This window comes from Mus musculus, chromosome 8 (assembly GCF_000001635.26).
Source record: "Mus musculus strain C57BL/6J chromosome 8, GRCm38.p6 C57BL/6J".
Classification (NCBI taxonomy): Eukaryota; Metazoa; Chordata; class Mammalia; order Rodentia; family Muridae; genus Mus; species Mus musculus.
This window is the reverse complement of record NC_000074.6, coordinates 27197339-27224337: the sequence shown is the minus strand read 5'-3', so window position 1 is coordinate 27224337 and position 26999 is coordinate 27197339. Positions and strand designations below refer to the sequence as shown.

The 26999-nt window shown below is 45.5% G+C and overlaps 1 protein-coding gene across 4 annotated transcripts; it reads left to right on the top strand.

The window, feature by feature from the left end:
- Positions 1 to 492: 492 nt before the first annotated feature.
- Got1l1 (glutamic-oxaloacetic transaminase 1-like 1) lies at positions 493 to 26879 on the top strand. Of its 4 annotated transcripts, none has more exons than XM_006509213.4 (10): positions 493 to 650; positions 21875 to 21966; positions 23435 to 23616; positions 23994 to 24105; positions 24391 to 24500; positions 24736 to 24828; positions 24921 to 25071; positions 25780 to 25945; positions 26268 to 26410; positions 26657 to 26879. In XM_006509213.4, exons 3-10 carry the CDS (start codon positions 23440 to 23442, stop codon positions 26797 to 26799), a joined length of 1095 nt encoding a protein of 364 aa, XP_006509276.1. In that variant the 5' UTR covers positions 493 to 650; positions 21875 to 21966; positions 23435 to 23439; the 3' UTR covers positions 26800 to 26879. The 4 variants fall into 4 exon arrangements, with proteins under 4 accessions (XP_006509276.1, XP_011240469.1, XP_006509274.1 ...); XM_011242167.3 differs by having other exon boundaries at positions 21687 to 21966; positions 24396 to 24500; XM_006509211.4 differs by having other exon boundaries at positions 21687 to 21966.
- The last annotated feature ends 120 nt before the right edge of the window (positions 26880 to 26999 follow it).

The window sequence follows — 26999 nt, the reverse complement described above, 5'->3', positions numbered from 1 at the left end:
TTGAAGGCAAGGCGAACTGCTTTTGCCAGCATGAAGCCTTAGCCCTGGAATCGGTGAAGACAAACAGCCAGGCTAGGAAGCAAAAGATGTGAAGACTCACAGACCGGGGAGAACTGGAGGGTTTTAGAAGCTCTGTCTTTCAAGAGTCTGGGAGTAAGAGAGAATGTGGGGCAGAAATGACAAAGAAGAGGGGGTTTGAGTTGGACAGGTGACCTTGCGGGTGAAACTACAAAGGAACAAGCTGAATTAGAGAAAAGAGGATGTTGGGAATAAGTTTTTCTCGAACTCGTCCCATGATAGACTCTTCAAGCTGGTACTGGGTAAGCGGGGGCCAGGGTCCTCATAGGCGCTTACTAGACTAATTCTATTCTGACGTCATTCCTCAAACCTGCTAAAGAGTGGACTCCCCTGTGGCGGTTTGAATATACTTGGTCCAGGGAGTGGGTGTGGCCTTCTTGGAGTAGGTGTGGCCTTCTTGGAGGAAGTGCGTCACTTTGGGGGTGGGCTTTGAGAGCTTATTCCTAGCTGCCTGATGATGCCAGTGTTTTGGTTCCCTTTGAAAGAAGAACTCTCAGCTCCTTTTCCAGCGCCATGCCTGTCTGGATACTGCCGTGCTTCCCTCGATGATAGTGGACCGAAACTCTGAACCTGTAAGCTAGCCCCAATTAAATGTTGTCCTTTATAATGTAAGGATTCATGATTCACCGAAGAATGACACCCCAGGCTCAAATAGTATGTAAACAAAGAGTGTTTTATTCTGCAGAAGTCCAGCATGCTGGGGTCTCCCCGTTACCAAGAGAGAGAGACAAGCAAGTGAACTCAAAGGTCTGATTTAAAGCAGTTAGGGGATTCCAGAATAGGGGACCTCCATGATAATCTGTTGGGTCCACCTAGGTGAACATTCCATTACCAGGGTGTAGGGGCTGGAAACTTGCTGGGAGGCCTGGAAACTGTTATAGAGGAAGTAGCAGAGGAAGTCTGGAAACTGCTGCTGACCCACTGTCCTTGCCTCAGGCCAGGGGGCAGGGCAGCTTCTGAGGGTTGGACTTGCCTGGACTTGCCCAGTTCTTGGAAACACAGACTTAGGTCTAATCTCCTAACTGAAAATTTGAAGCCTGCCATGGAATCAGCCCAGCCTTCTCATGAAGAGTTGCCTTGCTCATGGTGTCTCTTCACAGCAATGGAAACTCTAAGACATCCCCAGTCACCAACCAGCCAACCCAGCCTAAGAAAGTAAACGCATGTGAGGGGAAAGTAGGGCTGTCTAGAATCCCCCTTCTTTGAAGGCCCTAGTTCTGTAGTCCACCAAGCTATTCTGGAACTCATCGGCTTCCCGTCCTAGCCACCTTAGTCCAGGGCCTAGATGTGTGCACCACCATGGCCTGTGTTAGGATGACATTCCAAGCCTTTTATTAAACCTTAGTCTTCTTGCCAGGACATTAGAAGTGTTAGGCGCCTCCTGGTGGCTATATGAGATACAACAGGAGTGGAATGTTGAACTGTCTAGTTAATAGCTTGCACAGCTGAAAGACTCCATATAAATAGCAATCCAACTAGATGTAATGGCCTGTAATCTCAGCACCCCAAAGGGATCACGTTCCAGCCCAGCGTTTGTTGCAGCAATAAATCATCTGAAAAATGGAGGAGAAATAATTTAGTTCAATTCTTTGATTAAAAATACGTCAAGTACCTGAATTCTGTTTTAGCACAGGGGATGTCGCTGTGTTGCTCGATGCTTTCCTAGCTTGCATGAAACCCCAGGTTTGATTCACTGCACCACAAAAACTGTAAATGGTGATGCATGCCTGTAAGCACTGAGGAGGTAGAGGCAGGAAGATCAGGAGTTCAAAGTCATCTTCTGATACATAATGACATAATGAGTTGGAGACCAGCCTAGGATACATAAAACCCTTCCTCAAAACATATATATATGTGTGTGTGTGTGTATGTATATGTGTATATATCTCTGTGTGTATATATAGTTATATATATGCATATTATATTATAATTTATTATGTATTATATACTTCATAGCACATGTATATAGTATATACTGTATACTATTATATAATAAATATAATATATAGTGGGGTATAGTATGTAATATACTAGCATAATGTATATATACTATTATATAATATAATCTATATAATTATATATTATATAGTATACAGATTACATTCTATGTTACATGTTATATATTATAATTATATATATTCTAGAGGAATATACTGTATATAATCTAGAGGAATTACAGATATGCATCACCATTTACAGTTTTTGTGGTTCAGGGAATCGAACCTGTGGTTTCATGCAAGCTAGGAAAGTATCTGACAACCGAGTGACATCCCCTGTGCTAAACAGAACTCGGGTTCTTCATGCATTATATATATCCTAGAGGAATGAGCCAATTTTCTTCAGTCAAACAAAAGTTTCCGAGCCAGAAACAAGTAGTAAAGATACACTTCCCGTGCTATACTATCAAATGACAGAAAATTTAAAACAAAAGTACAGCCCCGCAGGAGCCACATAGTGGCTGGGACTGATGCTACAGAAAGTTTGTCCCCCACCCCCACCCCTCCCGCATTAAATCAGCCATTTTTCCTTTTATATGTTTGGAGGCTAGAACGTTTTCACTCTTTGAAAATGCCGTCCATGTAAACGATGTACTTTGTCCCTTCTCACCTCTCAGTGCTCTCACTCATCCACAAAGTCTCCCTTTTACTTTTAGTTCTTTTGTTATTTGTTTTCTTTTTAAATGTGGGGGGATTTGTGGCTCACTGAATTTAAATCAGTTCCTTGAATGAATGATCATGGATGGGAGGCTATTTACATGGGCAAATAAATCAGCAGCAGTTATATCACCGAGCCTCACCCAGGAACATTAACTGCCAGTCATTCTTCAGAGAGGGTGGGACCTCGTGAGCCCCTCCTCCAAGAGGGTGAGGCCTTGTGAGCCCCTCCTCCCTCCATGATGGGATCCTTTCATTTTTGGTGGATTTTGATATTATAATTTAATTACAACATTTTTCCTTCCTTTCCCTCCCTCCAAATAATACCTGTTCAGTCTATATAATGGTACTTGTACATATGTTTTCAGGGTCGACCACTTGGCACTGGAGAACCAATTGGTGTGCTCTTCCCTGGAGAAGGCTACCTCTCCAAGTCCTAGCTTTCCTCGGTGGCTTGTAGTTCTTTGTGTAGGGTTGAGGCCTCGTATGCTTTTCCCTATCCGGTTTTACACGTTTGTTGGTGTCATCTTTGTTCAGCTCAGATGTGGGCAATCATGTTAGTGAGACTTAACAGATGTTAAGTCTGATGTTACTAACAGACGAACTCTCTCTGCAAACTCCCTGACCCTCTGACTCTTGTAATCTTACCACTTCATTTTCCACAATGTTCCCTGAGCCTTAGATGGGGCAGTGTTATGTAGATGTGTCAGCTGGAACTGGGCTCAACAACTCTATTGATTAGTGTGGTTTTCTGTAGTGCTCTTCTGCTGTTGCAAAAAGAAATTTCCTTGATGAAAAGTGAAGACTACACTTATCTCTGGGTATAACAAAATGTTAAAAGATCATTGCTAGGGACTATCCAGGTTTAGTAAATTAGTGGTTGTAGATTCTTCTCCAATAACCAAGGCTTCACCCGAATTGAGTAGTAGAACTGAATAGCTGGGTTTCCAGTACCAGATATGGTATCCCTTCTTGTTGAGCGGGTCTTCAGTCCAATTAGAGAACTATTGGTTATTGTACTGCTTTAAATATGCTTAGCTCAGGGAGTGGCACTATGAGGAGGTGTGCCCTTGTTGGAGTAGGTGCAGCCTTGTTGAAGGAAGTGTGTCACTGGTGGCATGGGTGTTAAGACCCTCATCCTAGTTGCCTGGAAGTCAGTATTCTGCTAGCAGCCTTCATATGAAGATGTAGAACTCTCAGCTCCTCCTGTACCATGCCTGCCTGGACACTGCCATGTTCTTGCCTTGATGATAATAGACTGACTCTCTGAACCTGTAAGCCAGCCCCAATTAAATGTTGTCCTTCATAAGAGTTGTCTTGGTCATGGTGTCTATTCACACCAGTAAAACCCTAACTAAGACAGTTATCACCAAGGTGTGTGTGCCACTACTACACCTGTAGTATTATCATGCTAATCTACTCATTTGATGTGGTTCATAGGTGCAATAGCTGGGTAAGACTGTTGGGTGTGTCTCTCCTTTGGAAGCTTGCACAGCAGCATCTGATACCATGAAAGCTAGTTTCCAGGGAAGGGGCATTCAGGTGAGTTCCAGCTCAGGGATCTCTTGGCCCTGTTTCTGAAGTGCATGGTGTCCTCATCAATAGGGACTTACCTTCCACCTCTGGGGTTATGGTGGCTTGAATGAGAATGGTACCCAAAGGCTCATATATTTGAATGTTTCTTTCCCAGTTGGTGGAGTATTTAGGAAGGATTAGTAGGCGTGGCTTGTTAGAGAATATGTGTTACTGGGGGTGCACTTTGAGGTTTCAGAAGCCGACGCTAGGCCCAGCCTCACTCTCTTTCTGCCTCTTGCCTGCAGATCAGGATATAAGCTCTCAGCTGTTACTCCAGTGCCATGTCTGCCTGCCTGTCACCACGCTTCTGGGTGACAAACATACACGTCTACTCAGACAAGAAACCTATGACAGACCAAAGTACAGACACCACCAAAGTCCAACTTGGGTTTTATTGGGGTTACTTACAGGAAGATAGGTGAGGGCATTACTTTCAGGAACAGAAATGACTCAAAGACCATTACATCACCAAGCCCATGCCAGCGTGGATGACAGCTCACAAAACCTGAAAACCCAGAGTACACGACACATCCTGCAGGCAGCTCCACAGCTTGGAGAGCGTCATTTCCAAGTAACTGAGTTGGTCTATATCTCTTCCACTAGATTCTGTTTCTTTCAGACAAGCAGTTCTGGTCTCATGACCTTTGCAGGTTGGCTTGTCTGAGAATGACTCTCAGCATCTTTGCTTGTCTAAGTAAATAGTATGTATGTATGTATGTATGTATTATATATAAGTACATTGTAGCTATCTTCTGACACACCAGAAGAGATTGTCAGATCTCATTACGGGTGGTTGAGAGCCACCATGTGGCTGCTGGGATTTGAACTCAGGACCTTCAGAAGAGCAGTCAGTGCTCTTACCCGCTAAGCCATCTCTGTTAATGGCTTCTCTCTCCCATCAGCCTGCATAGCACCTTCTGGTACCAGGAAAGATAGACAGCAGGAAGGACACTTCCAGCCCAGGCCCAGGTCAACTTCTCTACATCCTGCAATGAAAGTATGTAGTGAGCAAGCCAAGCAATGGCAGTAATAGCCTGCGTCGTTTGGAGGAACCTTTGGGACCTCCTTGACCAACACAAGAGTTCCCTTCATCTTCCCTACGCATACTGCCAAGAATGTTTTCAGTAACACTGAGCAAGTTAACCAGCCTCTTCCACCATTGCCTTAAGTATGATTAGAATGGAGATGTTAGTGTTGTGTTCAGCCCATACAGATTAGTTCAGAAGAGCAGACGAGATCCTGGATAGGGAAGCAGTTTGGAAACAGAAGGGGATGTTCCAGCATAAAGCAGAGGAAGGACACTGGATCTTGGTCAAGTTCCTGGCCTACAGGATTAGGTTCCTATAACCCTGCTTACATTGTAGGGCTTGTCTTTGGTCATTACTGGATGCCATGCCTGGTCTTTTCTTCTGAGAGGTGGACCCATCTCAGACTCATTTCCTTGACTTTGTAGATCTGCTGCTAGTGAGCCCCCTTTGGCTCTTTTGACACTCTGGTCTAGCCTTGGCCAGGCATTTGGTCTTGTTTGGATTGCCTGTCATTGCATGCAGTGTTGCCAGTAATGTTACCTAAATGATAGGGATAGGGAGAAGGCAGAGAGAGAGCAAAAAGCACCTCGGAATATCAGGATCTGATGGTCCATTACAGTGAATGTTAATGAGATTGCACACAAGGGGATCAGAAAGAGAAAAAATAAAAGAGAGAATAAATTAGTTAGGATGGCTACAGCAAAGTATCATGACACAATAAAAATATGTTCTCCCACAATTCTGGAAGCTTGAAGTCCAAAATCAAGGTGCTGGCCAGGTCACACGTTCTCTGGAAGCTGTGGACAGGGTCCTTCTTTGCCTCTCTAGCTGCTGGTGGTTGTCAGCAGTCATTGGTATTGTTGGACTTATAAACGGGTCTTTCTAACTTAAACTTCTGTCTTTACACAGCCTTCTCCCTTTGTCCATCTCTGCCCAAATATCTCTTATAAGGACATCAGTCATTGGGTTGGGACACCTTGTATGATCTCATTTTAACTTGAGTACATATGCAAAGGCCTCATTTCAAAATTAGGGTGCCTTCAAACATTCCAAGATTATGTCTTCAATGCAACTTTCAGGAGGGCACAAATCAACCTGTAACAGAGGGAGGGAGGATGTTACTATTGGCCTTCTGACAGTTCCACACTTCCTGTACGTGTTTCTGTTGCTTCAAACCCAAAGCATGCAGGTTTCATTTTCTCTTATCACTAGCTAAAGGGGTGGAGCTGTTATCTGTTTCCAAGATTTCCACTTCTGGGCTTTGTCTGCCCATCTCATGGGCTCCAATCTAAGAAGCCACTGAAGTAGTCAGGGCTTATATCTGTTGCTCACCTGTGTCCAGTAGTGTTATCCACTCTCCATACTTCCTTTATTGACAGAATCACCGGGTTTTACCAAGAAAAAGGGCATCCTGACAAAGAGCGTTTTACAGCCTCAGTCAGACAGGCATGCTAAGCAACAGTGTTCTAGCCAATGGAAGCACACCACTTCTAGCTCTGCCATTAGAGTAACTTCCAACTGGCTGGGATTCGAGTGTGATAGTGAGACCAGAAGTAGCCATCTTGAGTCATAGAAGAGTTGCCAGTCATAATAGATGGCAGAACCAGACAGACAGAACCAGGGAACCCAGTATTAAGAGATCCCAGAATGCCAGCCAGTGATGGCACACGCCTTTAATCCCAGCACTCAGGAGGCAGAGGCAGGTGGATTTCTGAGTTTGAGATCAGCCTGGTCTACAGAGTGAGTTCCAGGACAGCCAGGGCTAAACAGAGAGAAACGCTGTCTCGAAAAACCAAAAAAGGGGGAAAAAAAAAGCCCCCAGAGGGAGAGCCCCATTTCAGCTCCAGACTACTTGCAATTTAGGCTTTTAAGTGACAGAAAAATGTCTATACTCTTTAAGCCACAGTTATCATAACCTTATTTATTTGACCCAAACAAAAAATAATGGTACGGGGAGGGTAAAGAGGGCCACGGGATGTATAGTTTTGACCTTCTTTAGAGAGGTCCACAGACATCGCTCTGAGTTCTATGATTATAGCATTGTGTTGCTCTAGCCATAAACAGCCTTGCTTTAACAACGGGTGGTTCTCAACCTGTAGGGTACGACCCCTTTGGAGGCCCACATCAGATATCATGCATAGCAACTATTCACACTATGATTCATAACAGTAGCAAAATTACAGTCATGAAATAGAGACAGCATCATTTTAAGGGGTGAGAAGGATCACCAGGACATGAGGAACTGTGTTAGGGTCACAGCACTAGGAAGGATGAGAGCCACTGCTTTAGATCCTCTTGTACCACTTCTGCTACGACATCTGAGTTCTTGTTGTCTTAGCAACGACAAACTCCTGTTCCTTTGCAGATATTCTTAGGGAGAAATTGTGACTATATTAGTTTCCTGAGGCTGCAAAACAAATTGCCATGACCTTCCCAGAATCTGAGAGGCTAACTCAGGAGGACTGCTGGATTTGAAGCTGACCCAGGCTACACAGTATGTTCCAGACCAGCATGGCCAATACAGAAAGACCTTGTTTAAAAAGTAATAATAAAAATTGCCTTTGATCCCAGCACTCAGGAGGCAAAGGCAGGTGGGTTTCTGGAAATCAGAGGCCAGCCTGGTCTACAAAGAGTTCCAGAACAGCTAGGGCTGATGCACAGAAAAACTTTGTTTCAAAAACAAACAAAACAAAAACGTTATTATTATCTTAGGGGATTGAAAGAGCAGTAACATCCCCTACAATGCTGAAGGCCAGAAAGCTGGAGCAGAGACTAACAGAGCTGGATCTTATTGGAGATCTTTAGCCTCCTCCCTGCCTCCCTCACTTCTGAGGACCTGGGCAGTGCTTGACATCCCTGTAATTGTTTTGTGCTGTGTCACTCAAATGCCTACGTCAGTCTTCCCATGGCTTTCCCTATGTCCCCGTGTGTCTTCTCCTTTGATTTTTTTTTTTTATAAAAGCACCTCTCATTGAATTAGGGACAAATCCTAATATAAGATAATATCAAGATCTCTAACTGTACTTGTGCTGGCTAATTAAATGTCAACTCGCCACCAGCTAGAGTCATCTGCGAGGAGGGAACCTCAATTGGAAAAATGTCTACATAAGATCAGGCTGTAGGCAAGCCAGTAGGACATTTTCTTAATTTCAGTTATTGATGGAAGAGGGCCTGGTCCTTTGTACCATCCCTGGGCTGATGGTCCTGAATTCTATTATAACGAACACGTGCTGAGCAAGCCAAGGGAGCAAGCCAGTTAGCAGCACTCCTCCATGGTCTCTGCATCACCTCCGGCCTCTAATTACCCACAACAAAAAATAAGCACAGACCCTTAAAAGTGACCCTTCTCTTGCAGCATTTTTAAAGCATGGTTTAATGACAACTGAATACTTTACCACTCCAAACTCAGTGGCTTATTTTTTTCAAGACTTGTTTTTATTTTCATTTATGTGTGTGTATGTGTGTCTGTATGGATGTATGCCACACTTATGAGGGAGCTAGAAGAAGCCTGAGAGGGCACTACATTCCCCACTGGAGCTAGAGTTAAAAGTGGTCTTGAGCCACCTGAACTATGTGTCCTTGGACCCAAGAAAAAACAGCAAGTGTTCTTAACCCCTGAACCATCTATCTAGCTCCAGGCAGTGCTTGGTGACCCATCAGAACCAAAACAATGGACCAATGGGCTTGGAAAGTCATCCCATGATTCCTTGGCCCTCAAATGCTTTATCTATTTTAGGAACTAGGGGTCCACATACACATATTTATATTTAAAAATAATATATTATGAATTGAGGTGCAACTCACAGGAGGGCCTTGCCTAGTGTGTGTGAGCCACATTTCATAACACAAAACACAGCAGACATAGTACACTATGTCTCCTCAGCAAAGACAAGGTGAAATGCTGCTTCTGCTATTAGTGTTCTTAGAAGGGAGCAGGAATGGGCGACTTCTTCCCAGAGGGAGAGGGAAAAAAATGGGAATGGGTAACTTTCACCTGCTCACTGCCATTCTCACCTCTCTGGTTGCTCTTCCGGTAGTGGGCTCCTGTGTGGAGACCTTCCTCTCAGGGTCCAAGTCTGGATCCCATGTTGGAATGCTCTCTCAGAACCACCAGGACGGTAAGGACAGCATAAAGAGCCACTCCCCCAACCCCCGTGGGGAATCCCTCCTTCCTGATGTGGATGACGCACAGTGAGCATCCCTGTTCCTTCTCCCTCCAGACTCCAGCTCAAGGAAGTATGGAAGAGCAGGGGCAGCATTTGTGAGGCCCTGGGTGCCATCCCCAGCAACACACAACAAACCCCTTAAAGACCTCAGCACAGGGCCTAGAGAGATGCCTCAGTTGCTGCCCTTGTAGAGGACCCAGGTTCAATCCCCAGTATGTACGTGGTAGTGGGGGTTCACAATCACCCATAACTCCAGTTCCATGATGTCTGATGCTTTCCTCTGGTCTCCGTAGGCACCAGGCACACATGTGCTACACATACACACATGCAGGCAAAACGTTCACACGGGAAATAAAAACAATAAGTCTAATATAAAAACTAAAAGCCAGGGAGGCTGGAGAGATGGCTCAGCAGTTAAGAGCACTGACTGCTCTTCCAGAGGTCCTGAGTTCAGTTCCCAGCAACCACATGGTGACTCACAACCATCTGTAATGGGATCTGATGTTCTCTTCTGGTGTGTCTGAAGACAGCTACAGTGTATATATATATATAAAACAAATAAATCTGTTTTTCTTTAAAAAATTAAAAGTCGGGCAGTAGTGGCACACGCCTTTAATCCCAGCACTTGGGAGGCAGAGGCAGGTGGATTTCTGAGTTTGAGGCCTTCCTGGTCTACAGAGTGAGTTCCAGGACAGCCAGGGCTACACAGGGCTCAAACACCCTCCCCCACCCCCCAAAAAAACCCAACATTCAGCATTCCTCCTTAAGCCACTCTCATGCCCATGTTCTCGAAGAGCTCCTGAGTATTTAGTATTGGCCTTGGGTATCTGCTAGTGGAGGGTCTGACCTTACACAAAGGAGCTTTGTGCACCGGTCTGCACCAGGTCTTCTGCATATATATTGCAGCTCTCAGCTTAGTATCTTTTTTATGGGACTCTTGAGTGTGTGAACAAGTGGGTCTCTGAGTCTTGTGTCTGCTCTTGGGATTCTTCTCCTTGTGTTAGGTTGCCTTGTCCAGCCTCAGTGTGATGGGTTTGGCTTTATCCTATTCTATTTTATTTTGTCATGCTTGGTTGTTTTCTCTTAAAAGTCTTTTCTAGTGGGAGACAGAGAGGGAATGGGTCCAGTAGGGAGGGAAGGTGGGGAGGAACTGGGAGGAGTTGAGGGAGGGGAGACTATAATCAGGATCTATTGTATGAGAAGATAATCTATTTTCAATAAAAGGAAAATATGTAGGAAGAAGAATAGATGTTGAGCAAAATAAGTGGCTTGCCTTGGCATAGTAGATATTGCTTGAGTTAAGGAAATATTTTCAATACCACTACTGTCTACCAACACCCTCCCCCCAAGCTTGGCCTGGCGCCTGGTATTTTTATGGAGGACATCTGGCAATTTTATCCATCAGCCGCTGCCTTAGCTCAGGCTTTCCTCACTTCCTAACTGAATTAACCCAGTCTCCACTCGCCCTCCTTGCTGAACTCTGGTTCCCCTCCAGTTCTTCTACCACAAGCCACAGAAGAAGCAGAGGAACATTAGCATGGGCTGGCTGCTCACAGGCAAAGAGTGATGCTTCTAGGGACCTTGGAAAGATGGACAGTATCGTTCCCAAGGTCACGCACGAACGATGTATGACCTTCGTACAAGGCCAATGTATGAACAATGTACAACTGTATGACCAATGCAATTCCTGGTTGCCAATTAGACTATATCTGGAGTGCACTACAGTTCACGTATGGAGGGCGCACCTGTGAAAGATTTTCTGCTTGGCTTGAAAGTAGATAAATCCACAGCTAGTCTGGACCATTTGAGGTAGGAAAACTCATACCTCTGGATCTTAAAGCAGGAAGACACAGGCTTCTGATCTTGGGGAAGGTACACCCCTTTAATCCAAATATTGAGGCAGAGACAGGGAGACAGAGACACAGAGAGAGAGACAGACAGAGACACAGAGAGAGAGAGAGACAGAAACACAGAGAGAGAGAGACAGAAACACAGACAGAGACAGAGAGACAGAGATTCATTCTATAAGTTTAGTTACTCTAGAGAACCATGACTAATATACACTGTTAGAAGACTAATTAGGAACCAACAGCTCTGAGCTATTAGGAACAGATTATTCTCTATAATACAACCACATTTGTAGTCTGTCTGCCAGAGATGGAACTTAGGACTCTGTCATTATCTGACTGAGAATGGTCCTCCATAGGCTCATAAGTTTGAATGTCATTTTTTTTTTAAAAAGCATTTTTTTTAGATTTATTTATTGGTTATATGTAAGTACACTGTAGCTGTCTTCAGACACTCCAGAAGAGGGAGTCAGATCTCATTACGGATGGTTGTGAGCCACCATGTGGTTGCTGGGATTTGAACTCCGGACCTTCAGAAGAGCAGTCGGGTACTCTTACCCACTGAGCCATCTCACCAGCCCTTGAATGTCATTCTTAATTGGTGGAATGGTTTGGGAAGGATTAAGAGGTGTGGCATTGTTGGAGGAAGTGCGTCACTGAAGGTAGGCTTTGAGGTTTCGAAAACCCCTGCCATTCTTAGTTAGTTCTATCTGTCTTGGGCTTCTGGATCAAGATGTGAGCTCTCAGCTGTTGGTGTCAACATGCTTTTCCTCTACCATCATGGACTCTCACCCCCTAAAGCCATGAGCCCCATTAAATGCTTTTCTTTATGACTTGTCAGAAGCCATCTAGGAAAGACTAAGGCATGGCCCATCTTTTTGCATAACTTTGATGGGTGAGCTCTAAGAGGCAAGATCCCAACAGGCTTCATTCCAGGATTACTTCTTGCTACTGATATGCCTTTCCTGTCACTATTGCACAGCTTAAGGACTCCTGGGCTTCAGCCCAACCCATCTGCCCAATCTGGGCAGATTTTCTACAGATCAACATGAAGATGTACTCTCATGTAGTAATGCTGTGTAGACAAATTGATGATTTCACAGTCCCTGATAGTGATTTTATAGAATTCTTAAATTTATACAAATAATTTCAAGCCCCTTATAGAATGAATAATAGCTACAATAGAGCTCTGCAAATCTTCATGTGTCACGGGCTAATTAAGCTAGAAAAAGAAAGCAGACTTGGAACAAATTTACCACCAAGGAAAACATTCCTTTTAGGTTAGCTGTGAAACCGTTATCTGGTAACTAAGGGTCACAAACTGGGTGTACAATTTATTGTAGATGCAATGACAGAAAATAAAATATTGACTAGTTTATCTACAAAACTTTAAAATAATTAGACACACGGCAGATGATGATTGTCTTTAGACAAAACCATGCTAACTTGTGACAAAAATATTGCTTTACTTGACAGGCAGAAGCAGGCAGATTTCTGGGTTCGAGGCCAGCCTGGTCTACAAAGTGAGTTCCAGGACAGCCAGGGCTACACAGAGAAACACTGTCTCAAAAAAAAAAAAAACAAAAAAAAAAAAGTAAAAATAAATTTAAAAAAATATTGTTTTAAGCTTAAAATGATCTTCTGAGGGCTAGCCACAGATAATAAATGTTTAGTGAGTTTAGAGTTTCTTAATGGAAAGACATGTAAACAACTCTGTTGCAACTCTTTAAACCTTATCAATCTATGACATTAATTACTGCCTTAAACTTACTATAACCTTATTGGAATGTAAAAGTATTTAGAAAATCGTGTAACCAACTATCCTGCAGTAACAGCTCCACCTGGTAGTTATATGAGGTAATTTTTAAGAGAAAGTATAAATACTGAGAACAGAAATCAAGGTAGAGTTGAGCCTTGTTCTCTACTTCATCCCGAGTGAGTGAGGGTTTTTTTTTTATGCGTGCCTTATTTTCTTTTTTGTTTCTCTCTGGCTCACAAAGAGTTAACAAACTCTGAGCCTTTTAACTAATCAGCTAAGAGGAGAAGCCCAAATAATTAACTTCTTTTCTTAATCTCCTGCTGCTAACAGCAAGTGTTAATCACCAGAAGTCAGTGACTTTTGGCCACAAAATAGCCAAGTGTTAAGAAAGGTAAATATTACCAAACTAAGCCACATTAGCCTTCATTTCTGCTGTCCTCAGTACCTGGTATTGAGGCTGGTCCGCAGCAGTAAGTTGCCTTGGTGTTTTGTCACAGCAACAGAAAAAAATGACAGTTCCAAGTGCACCATCCATGATTACTGGTCAATCAAGAACCAACTGCAGTCTCTGACACAAGCCAGCTTCCCCTCCCTGGATGAGGACTCCTGGGAACATCTTTGTCTGTGAAGACTGGCTTACTGATTAACACGCAGTGGGGTGAACAGGCAGGAGGGAACATTGCAGATCCAGAGCCTAATTACCTTATCTTGGACTAGTTTTAGCCCCTAAATTGTCACTCTTTGCCAACCTCTGTGTTGGAACTAACATTCTGTGACTAATAGATAAAGACTGTTTAGAGTCTATTATCCCAGTAGGCCAGTAGCTTCTGCCAACCCAAAAGCTAAAAATATCATCAGATATAGCCTCTGTGGCCCATAGGATAACTTCCCCCGCACCGGCAATTACAGCGTCTCTGCTGCACCCAAGAAGGTATGATTAAATTGCCTGGATGGTGGCATCTTTTGTTCTGTTACTATAAAACTTCATGAACTATCTCCACGGAGGACCATGGAACCTGGGCTAATGTAGCCCTGTGTTTCCCAAGTGTTGGTCACTCAAACTTGGCTCCAGAATAAATGACCTTTTGCTGGGCGATAGTGGCACACACCTTTAATCCCAGCACTTGGGAGGCAGAGGCAGGCGGATTTCTGAGTTCGAGGCCAGCCTGGTCTACAAAGTGAGTTCCAGGACAGCCAGTGCTATACAGAGAAACCCTGTCTCGAAAAACCAAAATAAATAAATAAATTAATTAATTTTAAAAAAATGACCTCTTATTCCCTTTGAAGTAAAGAGATGTGGTTTTTGTTTTGTTCTCTCTCTCTCTCTCTCTCTCTCTCTCTCTCTCTCTCTCTCTCTCTCTCTCTCTGTGTTTGGTTTGGGGTATTTTTTGTGTCAATTTCTCTTCACACTCCCCAGCCACCTCCTGCACACTCTGTAGCCTGGGGTAGTCCAGAGAAACCTCTGCTTTCCACTGCTGTTTGTAATACAAGGGGGAAAAATCACTACAGAATAGCAACAAAAGTTGTGTCTTAGTTAGGATTTTTTTTTTAGATTTATTTATTTATTATATGTAAGTACACTGTAGCTGTCTTCAAACACACCAGAAGAGGGCGTCAGATCTCATTATGGATGGTTGTGAGCCACCATGTGGTTGCTGGGATTTGAACTCCAGACCTTTGGAAGAGCAGTCGGGTACTCTTACCCACTGAGCCATCTCACCAGCACGGATTTTTTTTTTAATTTATTTATTTATTATATGTAAGTACACTGTAGCTGTCTTCAGATACCCCAGAAGAGGGCATCAGATCTCATTACAGATGGTTGTGAGCCATCATGTGGTTGCTGGGATTTGAACTTGTGACCTTCAGAAGAGCAGTCGGCGCTCTTAACCGCTGAGCCATCTCTCCAGCCCTAGTTAGGATTTTTAATTGCTTCAACAAGATACACCATGACCAGAAAGCCAGTTGGAGAGGAAGCCAGTTTATTTAGTGTAGACTTCTAGATCATAGTCTATCATTGGAGGAAGACAGGAACTCAGGTAGGGCTGGAACCTGGACGTGGGAGCCTAGGGATGGCACCACCCACAATGGGCTGGGCCCTCCCCCCTTGATCACTAATTGAGAAAATGCCTTATGGCTGGTTCTCATGGAGGCCTTTCCTCAACTGAGGCTCCTTTCTCTGTGATAACTCTAGCTTGTATCACGTTGACACACATAACCAGCCAGTACAAGTGCTTTTGCTGACATGCCTCAGGGGTAGAACACAGGCTTAGCCAATACAGATCCCCGGGTTCCATCTCTAGCACAGGACAGGATGGTTTTCAGGAGTTGGGGATGGGTGATCTAGTCAATGTTTGCTGAGTTCTTTTCCCACCATCCCTCCTGAAAATGTCATTTGGGAAATCCTCAGCTGGGCAGCTTGGAAGGGACTGACAGACACTGCCCGCAGCACAAGTTGCTGATTTAAACTGACAGAGTATCCCAAGAGCACCTAGGGAGGTCACGGGCTTCAGAGAAGGAAAATTCCTGAAGAAGAAACAGGACACTGTTCTTCATAATAATAAGGATGTAATGCCTGGAAATATGCAGCCATTAGACACACACACACACACATATGTATATATCATGCATATGAGTCAGATGTGCTGGCTCTATTTGATATATGCATACAAGATTTTTAAAAAATACACACAATGGAGTTTTATTCAGCCATAAAGGAGAACAGAATCAATTGTAGAGAAATGGGGAGAAGTGGAGACTCCACTCTAAACTCTGAAAGGCAAACACTGTGTGTTCTCTTCCATATGCGGAATCTAGGTTCTAGGTTAAAATTTTCAACCGAGCTAGCTCGGTGGTTAGGAGCACTGGCTGCTCTTCCAGGGGACCCCGGCTTGATTTCCAGCACCCACACAGCAGCTCACAGCAATCTTTAACTCCAGTTTGGGGGATCCAAGTCCCTCTTCTAGCAGTCCCTTCTCCAGCACCAGGCATGCATGTGGTACACAGGCATAGATGCAGGCAAAACACCCATACCCATAAGTAAGTAAATTAAATTCAGACATTAAAAAGAAGGGGACAATGGGGAAAAAAGAAGGAGCCAGAGGGAGGGAAGAAATGAAACTAACAGAGTAGAAATGACCCAATGTACACATGCGACCCATGTACACGTAAGAAAAGCCATATGTAACCCATTACTTTGTACAATTGCATGCTAATAAAATGTTATGATAGTAAAGTTTGTTGTGTGTATTCTACTGTTTGGGGGCCTTTCAAGGCAAGGTCTCTCGGGATCTCTGCTGGAATCACTGTCACCCTACCCGATCCTACTGTAAAAGCAAATTTCCTCATTCTTTAATTTTTGAAATCTGGGACACAGGGAGATGCGAGGTGCTAGTAGCTGCCTGGTGAGATAAGAGTTCACTCAGTGCAGCCCTTGTCTCCGCCCCCTCTCCCCAGTTACCCCCCAACCTCCGCTCCTCGGGTGTTCTGATTCCTCTCCCATCATAGGTGTGGCCGCCTGAGCCTCACCTAGAGTTCTGATGTCCACTCCTCCCAGGCACTGGAGCCAAACTCTGAAGCTATCTGAAGCTAACTTTTCTCCACCTATGCTCCTTGCCATTTCCAAGGGTCACAAGGGAGCCTGGGGGCTGGGGAGGGGGATAGTGTTGGAGAAATGTGTGTCTTAGTCAGGGTTTCTATTCCTGCACAAACATCACAACCAAGAAACAAGTTGGGGAGGAAAGGGTTTATTCAGCTTACAGTTCCACATTGCTGTTCATCACTGAAAGAAGTCAGGACTGGAACTCAAGCAGGTCAGGAAGCAGGAGCTGCTGCAGAGGCCATGGAGGGATGTTCTTTACTGGCTTGCTTCCCCTGGCTTGCTCAGCCTGCTGTCTTACAGAACTCAAGACTACCAGCCCAGAGATGGTCCCACGCACAAGGGGCCTTTCACCATTGATCACTAATTGAGAAAATGCCTTACAGCTGGATCTCACTGAGGCATTTCCTCAAGGGAGGCTCCTTTCTCTGTGATAACTCCAGCTGTGTCAAGTTGACACAAAACTAGCCAGTACAATGTGCAAAGTCCTCGGAGTGACAGCTGGGGACCTGAGGATAAATTAAAAGGAACTGTTAGCTCCGGAAACGCCCTACTAGAAACTATCCCACCCCCGCCCTAGAACTGATGCTTCTTATTGTAGGCTCTCTGGCGCTCTCTTGTGTCTTGTTCCTAAATAGCCAACAAGATACAGTCTAATCTTTTGAATGCGGTTTTTAAAAGTCCAAAACAGATTTTGCAGATGCTATGCGGGACACTCCAAGCCTGAAATGGGTCCCCCACCTACGACGTGGCACTATTTGCGAGATGCTGCCATCCACAAATTTCCCTTCCTCCCACCCCACCCCCAGGGCTTTTCCCTAAATTCAAGCCTCAGGAGAGCGGAAGGGGAGGCGCAGAGAGGACAGTGGTGGATTAAGGAAGGTGGGCTTTCGGTAGCATCCCTACGACCTCCGCCGCGAGCTGCTACCAAGGGTGGCTGCCCGGGCCCCGCCTCTGCCCCGTCCACTCAAGTCACCTGTGTCCCCAGCTGCCTCAGGCGCGTCTAGACCGCTGAGGGCTGCAAAGCTCACAGCCGACCCAGCCTGCGAGCCCAGCAGATGCCGTGGCTCCACAGCGGAGCTTTGGGGAACCGCAGGTTCCTCTCTTCACCAAGGGCACTCTCAGCCTGAGCTGGCCGTGGCTCAGCTGAGGTTTGTGGAGGGAGTGAACGGCCAGCCCCTACTCGGCGGACCTCCCCGTGGTCTTTGTGTACAGTATATAAAAGGTTGTGGCGGGAAGGGGGTGACAGCGAGGGGCACAAGCGGAGGGGGTGGGGAGGAGTGGGAGTGGAGAGATGAGTAAGACGCTCCACTTCCAGAGGTCCTGGGTTCGATTTCCAGAATTCCCGTGGAAGCTCTCAATTATCCACCTCCTCTTCTGTCTGCCCCGGGCACCAGCACGAGGTATACACAAATAGATACAGGTAAAAACGCCCAAATACAGGAAGGGAGAGAGGGAGGGAGGAAAAAGAAAAGAAAGAAAAGACCCCACAAAGCACTGGGAAGGCAGAAGCAATAGCTCTGTGAGTTTGAGGCCAACCTGGTTTGCATAGCAAAGTTCCAAGCCAGCCCAGCCACATACTAAGACCCTGGTTTAGGAAGGAAGGAAAGAAGGAAGGAAAAAGAAAAGAAAAAGAAAAATGTTAAGTTGGAGCACGAAGCGTGTTCTGAATGTGCAGCCCCTTGCACCTCACTGAACAGGGCTGGATGTCTTCTCTTCCTTCACATTGTAATATAGGAAATCCTCGTTTCTCTCTCTCTCTCTCTCTCTCTCTCTCTTTTTTTTTTTTTTTTTTTTTGCATTTCAAGGAACAAGAGCTGTTGTTTTGTATTATTAAAATAGCATCTAGCCGGGCATGATGGCGCATGCCTTTAATCCCAGCACTCGGGAGGCAGAGGCAGGCGGATTTCTGAGTTCGACGCCAGCCTGGTCTACAAAATGAGTTCCAGGCCAGCCAGGACTACACAGAGAAACCCTGTCTAGAAAAACAAAAAACAAAACAAAACATAAAACAACAACAACAACAACAAAAAAAAAACAGCATCTAAGTCTATGCAGCAGAGAACGACCAGAATCTTTTAAAATTCTTCTACTTCCACTTCCAGAGAGCTAGAATAATGTGTTTGCCATCGTGCCTGGTTCACGCAGTACTTAGAATTTGAACTTCATGCGTGCTAGGCAAGGACTCCATCACTAAGCTACATACTCAGGCCTATACTTCTAATTTATTTCTTATTTATTTATTTATTATATGTAAGTACACCCGTAGCTGTCTTCAGATGCACCAGAAGAGGGCGTCAGATCTCATCACGGGTGGCTGTGAGCCACCATGTGGTTGCTAAGAATTGAACTCAGGACCTTGGGAAGAGCAGTCAGTGCTCTTACCCGCTGAGCCACCTCTCCAGCCCCTCTAATTTATTTCTTTTGAGATAAATTCTCTTCTAACCCAATCACAGGCTTAGGCCACTACGCCCAATCCAACCCACATTTTTAATATATTGGTATTAGTATGCTCAGACTTCTGATATGAAATGAAACATTTTGTTTTGCTGTACCACGGTGATGGCACCCGAATTATCAGATTTTTGTTTATCCTTTAATATTCACACAGGTTCTAAATACATAGTGTGGTAAATAAGAGGCCATTTGAGCATAAATAAAAATTATATATACATAAAAAAAGCTCTGGTTTAGACAAAAATTCCCCTCCAGAGCAGGCATGTCAGTACATACCAGCACTGGTGAGTGTCAGTACATACCAGCACTGGTGAGGTGGAGGCAGGAGAATTGACAGCATGAAACACAGCAATATCTGGTCTTAAAATGCAAAATGAAAGGAAGATTAGGAAAGAAATTTTTTTGAAGCTTACCATCTGTCCTAACACTGAGAAAGCAAGGCTTTGTTTCCTGAATTCTCATAAATATTTCAAAGGTTAAGATAACCAACTAAGATAAGTGTGACAGTGGTGTTCCTGTATTAGTATTTACTGTGCCAGGTAGCCCTGCCAAGGCCATAGGAAGAAGACCTCCCTCTAGCATTTATTCACTGAGCCAGGATGTTCCCATGTCCTCTCCCTCCTGCATCTCCACCTGCACCTGTGCCTGTGCCTGCACCTGTGCCTGTACCTATGCCTGCACCTGAACCTACACCTGCACCTACACCTGTGCCTGCACCTGCACCTGCACCTACACCTGTACCTGCACCTGTGTCTGCCACTGGAGATTCAGCTTCCAAAGAAATACTAGAGAACAGGCTTCCAGATGGTTTGAGAACGGAGCTGTTGGTGTTAGGTGATTTTCCATTCCCCTAAGTCTTGCTGAAATCCCTTGTCCCTACATTGAAACTCCAGCCCCTACCCCTCACTGCCATTGCCAAATGCAGGTACCCTCCATCACCTGCATCCTGATATTGGGAAAGACATTTTCTAAAGATAAAACAGCTTTGTCTGGACAAATAAGTGCAGAGGGAGAAACTGCAGGCAGGCACACAGCCCCAGCATTTTGCAGTTAACTTTCCATTCCCCATACTTCTCATATAAGCTCCAAGTATCCCCTTCCTGCAGAAGAGTGTCTGTCCCTTGCTATTTTGAGATAAACAGTCCTGCCTGCTCCAGTAAGACTGGTCTCTATCTGCCTTCTGTTTTTCTACTTTGCCTCAGACATCTAACACCAACAGCAGATAACAGTTATATGCCAACACCATGTGGCTAGTGGCCTATTGCTGTGAGAAAGACCATGAGCAAAAGGAACTTGGGGAGGAAAGGGGGTTTTGGGGGCACATATCCAGATCACAGTCCATCACTGAAGCTCAAGCAAGGCAGAAACCCGAAGGCAGGAACTGAAGAAAACAAAAAGCTTGCTTGCTTTTAAAGATTAATTTATTTACTTACTTTATGTATATGAGTACACTGTAGCTGTACAGATGGTTGTGAGCCGTCATGTTGTTTTTGGGAATTGAACTCAGTACCTCTGCCCACTCCGGCCCAAAGATTTATTTATTACTATATCTAAGTACACTGTAGCTGTCTTCAGACACCTCAGAAGAGGGCGTCAGATCTCATTATGGATGGTTGGGAGCCACCATGTTTGTTACTGGGATTTGAACTCAGGACCTTCAGAAGAGCAGTCAGTGGCCTTACCCTCGGAGCCACCTCGCCAGCCCCAAAGTTCTGCTTTCTTACACAATCCAGGGCCACTGGCCCAGTAACGGCACCTCCAAAAGTGGGTTGCCCCCTCCCACATCAATCATTATCAAGACAATGCCACACAGCCCTGCTTACAGACCTAATTACGGGCTGGCCTCATGGAGGCCTTTTCTCAAGCATTTTCCTCAACTTGACGAAAAACAGACCAGCATAAAGTCCTATCTTGTGCAGGTAATTACGGTTGTTGGGAGTTTGAGAGCGCAATGACCATGTCACGCCTGTCCTCTCATCTCAACTGTCCCTGTCCCTTCCTCTAGCTCTTACATTCTTTCCCTAACTTCTATGCTGTTCCCCGTTGAGCTTTGGAGTGGATGATACAAATGGTCCATTTAAATCCGAATATTAAAACGGTCACCTGGTCCTAATACATTGACCAATCCCGTCTCTGCAGTCCCTGCTGCCTGCCCTCCCTTCACACCCACCTTAAATGTATATTAAAAACTGTTTCTTGATAAACTCGGCGTTTGCTCCCTAAAAAAAAAAAAAAAAAATGAAAACAAAATGGAAGAAAAAAAAAAGAGAACACTTGCATCAGAGTGTGACTTGAGCTCTTGATTGACGCTGCTGTGTGCCGTAGGGTGTTTGCTTCTGTTGGGGCAGCCCTGTCTAGCTCACTGGCTGACAGCTTTGTCCTGCTTTCTAGAGACTGACTTGTTATTTCAGGTGAATTGCTCGGGAGCTATAGCCAGCAATGAGTTGGGAGGAAGTGCCTGGGAATCCCATGTGTTTGTTTACTCTTCCCTGTTGCTTGCTCTCCCTGGGCACTTTTCCTCCAGGGCCATGGAATGTTCCTGTACGTCCTGAACATTGCTACCCTGGAGACTGGGAGTCCTGAGGTTCTGTTGCTCTGACAACTCACTGCCCCATAGCCTCGTGCATCAGCGCTGCCAAGGTTCTGGAAGAAAGAGGCCTGAAATTATTGGCACCGCACGTGCTCAACTATGACCAGTCTTTCTGTGTTCAGGGATGTACCCACAGCCCAGAAGCTAGAAGGCAGCTTACTAAAGATCTACAGGCAAGATGGCTATCCCAGCAAGTTGTTCCTGGCCTACAAAGGTAGGAGGCAGTCATTTCAGGGTTTAAGATTTTCTACGTTTCAACTGGCTGTACGTGGGCAGTGTCCCTAGTGGAGGGTTGAAGAATAGCTCACGTCTCTGCTGCTGGAAAGGCTTTCGTTTATTAAGGGAACTGCCCAGAGCAGAGAAGATCAGTGAACAACCCGAGTCACCTCATACCTGTCGGGGACTTTTGAGAGGAATCAAGTTTTCTTCCTTCTCACCCAATCCTTTTTTTTTTTTTTTTTTTTTTTTTTTTTTTTTTTAATCTGCTTCTTCATCCCCTCTAGTTCCTCCCAGTTCTCTCCGGTGTTCTTTTGTTTTGTTTACAGTCCCATGTAAATTAGACTAGCCTTGAACTCACAAAATAGCTGCAAATGATCTTGGGCAGATTCTGGTCCTGCCTCCACCTCCCGAGGACTGGAGGCACCACCTTGCTTCTCTCTCCTCCCTTCATAGGTTTCTGTTTGTGTGTTTGTTTTGTTCTGTTTGCGTTTTTTTTAATTGTATGTATGTGTATGAGAGAAAGAGAGAAAGAGAGTATACATGTGTACATTCATGCAAGTGTTTGAGACGGTAGCCAGGAGGCATTGATTTCTCTCCAGAGCTGGATTTACACGTGGTTTTAAGCTGCCTGACAAAAATGCTGAGAACTGAATGAGTTCTCTCCAAGAGCAGTTTGTGCTCTTAACCACTGGACCAACACACACACACACACACACACACACCCTGGCTTGCATAATTCCCTATCAAATAAACCAGGCATGGCACATGCCTGAGCTCTCAGCCCTGAGAGGTGGATGATCAGATGGTCAAGGGCACTCTCAGCTACATAGAAAGTTCAAGGCCAGCCAAGGGGTGCTTGATACTAGAGGGCAAGAAAAGGTGACAAAGAAGAGACATGCAGAGAGAGACAGAGACAGACAGAGACCTTCATATATAGAAATCAGGCCTTGACATCATGAAATGCCTAATTCATTTTGTATGTAAATCTTAACCTTTAAAACTCAAATGAAACAGTTTCAGCTGGCTTTGTTGTTGTCTGTTTTGTTTGTGGGGTTTTTTTGTTTTTGTTTTTTGTTTTTGTTTGTTTTGTTTTGGTTTTGGCTTTGAGAGGTTATCTTGCTTACATCTCTGGATCACCTGAAACTCACTCTGCACCAGGCTTGCCTAAAACTGATCCTCCTGCCTCCACCTCACCCCCACCCAGTGCAGGGGTGACAAATATGGGCCTTGACTTAGCTGTGGGTTTTGTTGGTGGTTGTGTTAGTTTTGTTTTGAAACACAGTCACTAACAGCTCCCTGTCTTCTGTAAAGAATGAATCAACAAAGAGGGGAGGGGAGGGGGAAAAAAAAAAGTAAACTTTCACGGGCTGCTTTAGAAAATCACCAAGAAACACGGGCCAGACTTGTGGTTTGTGGGCTGCCCCGGCGGGGTATACAGAGCTCCCTTTGAAATTTCTCCACAGTCTGCATGACCGAAGAAGGCCATCCCTGGGTTTCTCTTGTGGTGCACAAGACCCGCCTGCAGATTGCAGAGGACCCCTCTCTGGACTATGAGTACTTGCCCCTGGTGGGCCTGAAATCATTCATCCAGTCTTCTCTGGAACTCCTCTTTGGAAAGCACAGCGAAGCCATTGCGGAGAAAAGGGTGAGACCCAGAGAGAGAGAGACAGGGTTTCGTGACCTTAAAGCCCACAAGGGACCATGCAGGGGCCTCCACCTTGACAGAGGCAATTCCTGAGACTCTGAAAGTCCGTAGCCTTTTGTACTGAGGGGCAAAGCTGGGATCTAAACTCAAGTCCTCGTTTGGTCACTAAGTTGCATCCACTCACGCACGCTGCTGATTTGGAAACTATAAATAGAGCATTTCAATATAAAAGGGGGGGAGGGGAGAAGAGGACTGGCTGGAATGGTCCAAATGTATAAGACCCTCAGTTCAACCCCAGCACCAAAAATAAGACAAAATTCTAGTCTGGGGTGTGCTGCTTCTTTCCAACATTCTCTCCACGTGTTGCTTGCTGACAGGTTGGGGGTGTGCACATCGTTGGTGAGAGTGGAGCCTTCCAGCTTGGGGCTCAGTTCCTCAAGACGTGGCGAAAGAATGTGAAAATCGTTTGTATCGTCTCATGTCAAAAAGGTAAGTGTTACCCAGGTCAAGGACTGGAGAAGATCCCACACCCTGTTGTTCCCAATTCCTGTCCCACGCGGAATCTCTACTCCTACCCTCATTTTCTACCAAGAGAAAAATGGTGGCTATGCGAAACTACGTCCAACCTTTTCTTGTTATTGTCTTTCTATATGTCAATGATCCTCACCCCACTCTCTGGTATCCCTGCCTCCGTTTCTCCACTTTCCCCAGACCCCAGCTGGTGGGGGTCTGTGTCCCCACAGAACAGTATGGTGGGGGTCTTTGTCCCCACAGAACAGTGTGGACTCATCTTCCAGGACATGGGCTTTATAGTTTATGAGTACTCTATCTGGAACGCCAGTGATCTCTGCTCAGACCCCAGCATGTTCGTGGAAGTACTCCAGGTAGAGCCTTCATAACCCCCTACTCAGAATCTCCTCCCAGACCTGATTTATGATCTCATCTCCCTCTCTCCCCCCACCTCCCACCTGCCCCCACTCAGGACCCCTGCTGGGTTTAGATTTGTCAGGTTTTTTAGTGAGAACAAACCCAAGAGATTGTCTCCACCCTAAATGTCCGGTGTCATCTCTGCATGGTAGAGGTGGGTACCTTGCTAAGACAACTAATGTCTTCCTGCAGCATATCCCGGTCGGCAGCATCCTTGTGATTGGGAACATCACTGATTGCAAGTTCACACAGAATCAGTGGACGAAACTGATGTCCATCATTAAGGTGAACACAGCTTCTGGCCACCGGCCCCCTCTTTCCCCATCTGCTTCACCCCCATGGGCCTCAGCCTTTTTCATCTCTCCCTTCTCTTTCAGAGCAAGCAGATATTCCCATTCTTTGACATTCCCTGTCAAGGTTTATCCACTGGTGACCTCGAGGAAGATACCAAAATCTTACAGTACTTTGTGTCCCTAGGCTTGGAGTTCTTCTGCAGCCAATCTCTGTCCAAGAATTTTGGCATTTATGGTTTGTTATGGGTGGAAGGACGGGAGAAATAGGGAGCAGAATTGAAGCCATATTTATCATGCAAGCAATGTTTGGTTTGTTTTTAATAAGCTTACAAAACAATGGGTTTCTTATAATATTCTCTGTTCTCTCTCTCTCTCTCTCTCTCTCTCACTCGCTCTCACTTGCACTCTCTCTCTCCATCCCCTCTTACCTCTTACACACACACACACACACACCGGACATCGGACACTGTACTTCCTCATATTTTTCCCCGTTACCTTCCCATATCCCTCCTCCAAAAGATAAATATTTTTGACATCACTTACCCTCTGTAAGGAGCCTAGTACTCCAGAGAAGTCACACAGGAGGCAGTAAAGAACAGCAGTGAACTAGGAGTTAGTTGGTCTCTGTGACTAAACCCAGTTACTTACCCACACCTGTCCTACTTAAAATTCCACCCTCTCCAGCCTCTGCCCCTTGGCTGAACGCCTAGGAGGAGATGCTTGACAGTCTTGAAGCTCTTCCTCCCTTGCACACACCCTTGCCTATGGATACTCTTTCTACAAGAGGAGGTCCAGATAACTTTTGGGGCCAAATACCACCTTTCAAGGGCTGAGCTGGTGGCTCCGTAGTTTAACCCTTTCTCTTCAAGGTCAGAGGGAAGGGTGTAGGTGAGATTCTGCACAGGAGGAAACTGAGGGCGAGGCTGTCTTCTCCATGCTGCAGATGAAGGAGTGGGGATCCTAGTAGTGGCTGCCCTCAGCAACCAGCACCTGCTGTGTGTCCTCTCCCAGCTGATGGATTATGTCCAGGCCCTGTGGGGAAACCCTCCTGCCACGGGTGCTCGGATAATCACCTCCATCCTCTGCAACCCTGCTCTGTTTGGAGAATGGTAAAGGGTGAGAGGGTCTGGGCGGGCGTGGGTGGCAAGGGCGTGTAATTATTAGGAACGGGACTCCTTATAGTCCCCAATGACCTAACTCTCTCAGACATTCAATAGTGATTCAGCCTTTAACACACGGGCCTTTCAGAGATGTTTAAAACCCAAAGGACGGCAGAATCAAACCTCCTTCCCACCACAGGCACCACAGAAACCAGGTTCCAGCCGTGTGTTTCCTGACGCGTGTCCTGTTGTGGAAAGATGGGAAGGAGGGGAGACAAGCTGGAAGGCAAGTAGGCCTTTGCAGTCCAGTTTCCTGCTCTTTCCTTGGCAGGAAGCAGAGTCTCAAAGGTGTGGTGGAGAACATGATGCTGATCAAGGAGAAAGTGAAGGAGAAGCTGCGGCTCCTAGGGACCCCTGGGTCGTGGGATCACATCACCCGACAGAGCGGGACCCATGGTTATCTGGGACTCACCTGTAAGTTCGAGAATGGGGAGACTCTCCCCTTCCTGACCTCAGCTCTGTGTCTTCACACTGAGCTGCATGGAGTAGTTGAGCAGTCCCCAGCTTTGCTGCGGGATTTCCTCTTGACATCCTTGTAGAAGTGGGGCTGCTTTCAGAGACCTTTATAGGATCCCTCCCCCCATATGCTGACACTTCTTATCCTATGTATTTCTTCCCCCATGGTCTTGAGAGGAATTCTGAGTTCTGTGACTGTCACAGATCAACAGGTGGAGTTTCTGGTCAAGAAGAAACATATCTACTTGCCCAAAACTAGCCGGATCAACTTCACCTGCATCAATGCCAGGAATATAGACTACATCACTCAGAGCATCCATGAGGCCGTGATGCTAACAGAGGGCTGAGAGGGTGTCTGCTCAAAACTGCCCCTGACTGGAACGAAAGCTTTACGCTGTCTTTGAAAATAAAAATCCTGGAGGAACTATTCATTGCTATGTTCTCCTTTTCTGTGCAATGTGCTGGCCTCAGTAGATCAGGGGACTTCAGTGCAACTCATGCTGAGCATACATAGAGCCCTAAATTCCAACCCCAGGAGATTGGGGTG